Source organism: Onthophagus taurus, chromosome 7, assembly GCF_036711975.1.
Source record: "Onthophagus taurus isolate NC chromosome 7, IU_Otau_3.0, whole genome shotgun sequence".
NCBI lineage: Eukaryota > Metazoa > Arthropoda > Insecta > Coleoptera > Scarabaeidae > Onthophagus > Onthophagus taurus.
In genome coordinates this window covers 2,075,988-2,079,569 of record NC_091972.1, presented here as the reverse complement: position 1 = coordinate 2,079,569, position 3,582 = coordinate 2,075,988, and the positions used below count along the sequence as shown (strand labels likewise).

Below are 3,582 nucleotides of genomic sequence, written 5' to 3'. Positions count from 1 at the left end.
GAGAACGAGCGCTATTGCGAGCGATAGCGAATTTTAAATGTCACAAATATACTATTATAAATTTGCATTTAAATATGAAATGATAAAACAATAAAATGTTAATTATTTTGCGTTTGTAATTTATTCAGTATCAAATTCTTTGATTATTGTAGCTGGACGTAAAAGTCTTTTACATATAGGACGTAGCGTGCTGTGGACAAAAAACAATTGTTTTGACAGTTGCTAAGTACTGTGTAAACGTCAACTTTTAAAGCAGTATCGAAAAATTTATTTTTTGCATTGACGTTCTTTTTTGACTACAAAAAAAAACAATCAAACAAATTTTTCTCAGTGCTATAACTCAAAATGGCACAACGATCGGCTGACGACGTAGCGCGCGTACTTCGCCAACGTCCAATAATTTCTTATTTTGGAGGCGAAGACAGTGAAGAAGAAATCGATAATGTTGAAGAGGCTGACAGTGATGATAGTGAAAGTCATGTTTCAGATAAACAATCGGAAGAAGACGAAAGTGTAGTTGAGGATGAGCCAGAGACTGTAGAAGGAAGCAGACGTCGAAAATTTGTTTACGGGAAGGATAAGCATCAATGGTGTCTCACTACGCCAGAATCTCGAGGCCGTAGGTCAAATATTACTATCATTTTGCCTAAAGTCATTGGTGCGGCTGCAAGATCACGTACAATTCTAGAAATTTGGAGCACATTATTCACTCAGGACATTTTAAACATTGTTTTGAAATATACTAACGCCGAAATCGAGCGATTTATACAGGACAACAATGATTGTGCATCGTTCCAACCAATTACTTTAAACGAGTTGAAGGCATTTATAGGTCTCCTATATTTTGGCGGCATGCAAAACAATAATCGTGTAAATTTAACGGAGATCTGGTCGCGCGAGTTTGGATCAAAACTGCATAAAGCGACAATGTCACAAAGACGATTCGAATTTATTAGTTGTCGGCTTCGATTTGATGACAAGGCTACACGATCTGCAAGACGCCTTGAAGACGCACTAGCACCAATTCGTCAAATTTGGGATATTTTTATACAGAACTGCCAAAATAACTATACTCCGAGCCAGTTTTTAACTATTGACGAACAGTTATTAGGGTTTCGTGGACGTTTTTCGGGACGTGTTTATATAAAATCAAAACCGGCGCGGTATGGAATCAAAATAGTTTCCATGAATGACGCAAAAACTTTTTATATGTACAATGCCATACCGTACACTGGAAAAGTACAGACAGAACAAGGTGAGAGTGTTCCTTCCTATTACGTGCGTAAATTGAGTGAACCAATTCATAACACCCATAGAAATATTACGTGCGATAATTGGTTCACTTCAGTTGAGATTTGTAACAAAATGAAAAAAAATTTTAATATATCAATGGTAGGCACACTTAGAAAAAATAAGCGTCAAATTCCGGAATCATTCAAAAGAAATGTTTCGATCGGCGCTGCAAGGTATGGTTACGACGGGCAGAACATTTTACTCTCGTATTGCCCAAAGAAAAATAAAGTTGTTTTGTTGTTGTCGTCAATGCATAAAACCGGAAAAGCGTGTGAAAATAATGGAAAGCCGGAAATTATAGAATTTTATAATAAAAACAAATGTGGTACAGATGTCTTTGACCAGCTTTGTGGAAATTATTCCTGCACCCGTACAACCAGCCGCTGGCCAATGCGCTTTTTTTTGGGCATGTTGGATCAGGCCAGTGTTAATGGGTGCATTCTATATAATTTTTTACCTGAAAATGAAAATAAAAATAAAAGAGAGTTTTTAAAAGAACTGTCTCTTGCACTTATAAAACCACATTTACAAGATCGCTTAACGACGAACGGAATGCACAAATCCATAGTCAATGGCATCATAGAGATTTTAGGTTTGAATGAGTTTGACAATCCAATCTTAAAAACAGATAAACTAACGAAGAGAAAGAGATGTCATTTTTGTAAAAGCGATAAAGATAAAAAAACGGGGTATTGCTGCATAAAGTGTCAAAAACCTGTCTGTGAGGAACATCGTTGCGTTTGTTGTGCTCATTGTGTACAATAGTTTTTTTTACTTAAGAAGTAATAATTTTGTTTAATGTTTGGTTAATATGCTTTAATAGTTTTTTGATAAAAAATACTGATATACTTAATAAATAAATACATTAAAATTAGAACAAATAAAATAATACTAATTCCTAACGTTTATTTTATTGTCTATTTTATCTGTACAAACTTAAGCACTTAATATTAAATAAATAAAAGAAAATATTTTTTTGTAAAAATTAGCATTATTTTCATTATCAATTTTCTTTTCAAAAATTTCGATATCTTACTTTTTCAAAAGTTATGATTTTTTTAGTAAATTACTCTTATTAACTGAATTTCTTCATTTGTATAAAAAAATATGTATGCAAAAATAAATTTTTCGATAATTTTATGATTGATTTATCAAGTTGAAGGTTTCGAACATTATCATGAATTGTTTATAAAATTTTTTAAGTGCATTAACAGGATGAAAAAACGGCCGGACCCGAAAGACCCACCTTTACAGACGGAAGGTGCTAGAAAACCGTTTACAGACGAAGGGCTATTACTGGATTCTTGGAGTGGCCACTGGCCTGATATTATTAGTGAAGTAACTCCATCGGATGTTAAGTTTAAACATTTGTCTATACCTGCAGGGACAACAGGTCAAATTCAACCCCTGAATGTATTTGGTTTTAGAATATGGAAAAATTTCATTAGAAGATTTTCTGATCAAGTTATTCTCTATCAGTACGATGTCAATTTGCATCAGCGAGATAATATTTTAAAATTGCAATCCTTAACGCAAAAACCAGTTGTCTTTCCCACGATTTATTAATGTTTCTAAATACGCCTGATTTGCATCTAGATATATAAAGGAGAGACCAGAACAGTTTGAAAATCCCGTGGAGGTTTGCTTTTCCAATGAAAAACCTACGTGCGATATCTGTGGAGATATGGCTGTTATAACTTGTGCATGGTGTAAACAATCGTTGAGTTTAAAACATTTTTTTCATAATTTTCATTATTGCCAACAAAAAAAGAAATTAAATTAATAATGTAGAATAGAATTTGTGATAGTCAACCATTCTTTTGACAGTTACTTTTTAACTCATTACTAATAAATATTTATTATCCTAACTTTTGTGTTATTTAAATAGAATGAGGATAAAAAACATTTTTCTGTAGGAGTATGAAAGTTATTAGCAAAAATATATTTTATACCCCAAACTTCTAACCCTTGTAAGTTCTTACAATAGTACTATCTAACATAAAAAAATCATCGTGGGAAATTGCACCAAAATCGACAAACAATTTTCGCAAAAAAAAAATTATTTTTGGGGTGGTTAGGGTAATTAACCCCAGCCACCCCTTAATGTCGTATATTGTCTATTTTACTGCGTAAATCTTAATTTACAACTAATTTATGGTTTTTTTCAAAATATTAGTTCAAAAGTGTTACAGTTTATCACATTATTCTTAAGAAAAGGGGTTATCTATAATACCTCGTAATTTTGCAGGGGATGGTCAGTGGCAAATAAGAAAAAACACGTCATTAATA

The 3,582-nt window shown here is 32.7% G+C and overlaps 1 protein-coding gene across 1 annotated transcript; it reads left to right on the top strand.

The window, feature by feature from the left end:
• The first annotated feature begins 345 nt into the window (after positions 1-345).
• Positions 346-2,058, top strand: LOC139430886 (piggyBac transposable element-derived protein 4-like). The gene has a single exon (XM_071198345.1). The coding sequence runs from the start codon at positions 346-348 to the stop codon at positions 2,056-2,058; it is 1,713 nt and encodes a 570-aa protein (XP_071054446.1).
• Positions 2,059-3,582: the final 1,524 nt, after the last annotated feature.

What these genes read in the sequence shown, in the direction of transcription:
- LOC139430886 (XM_071198345.1), top strand. Translation starts at nt 346, where the DNA reads ATGGCACAACGATCGGCTGACGACGTAGCGCGCGTACTTCGCCAACGT.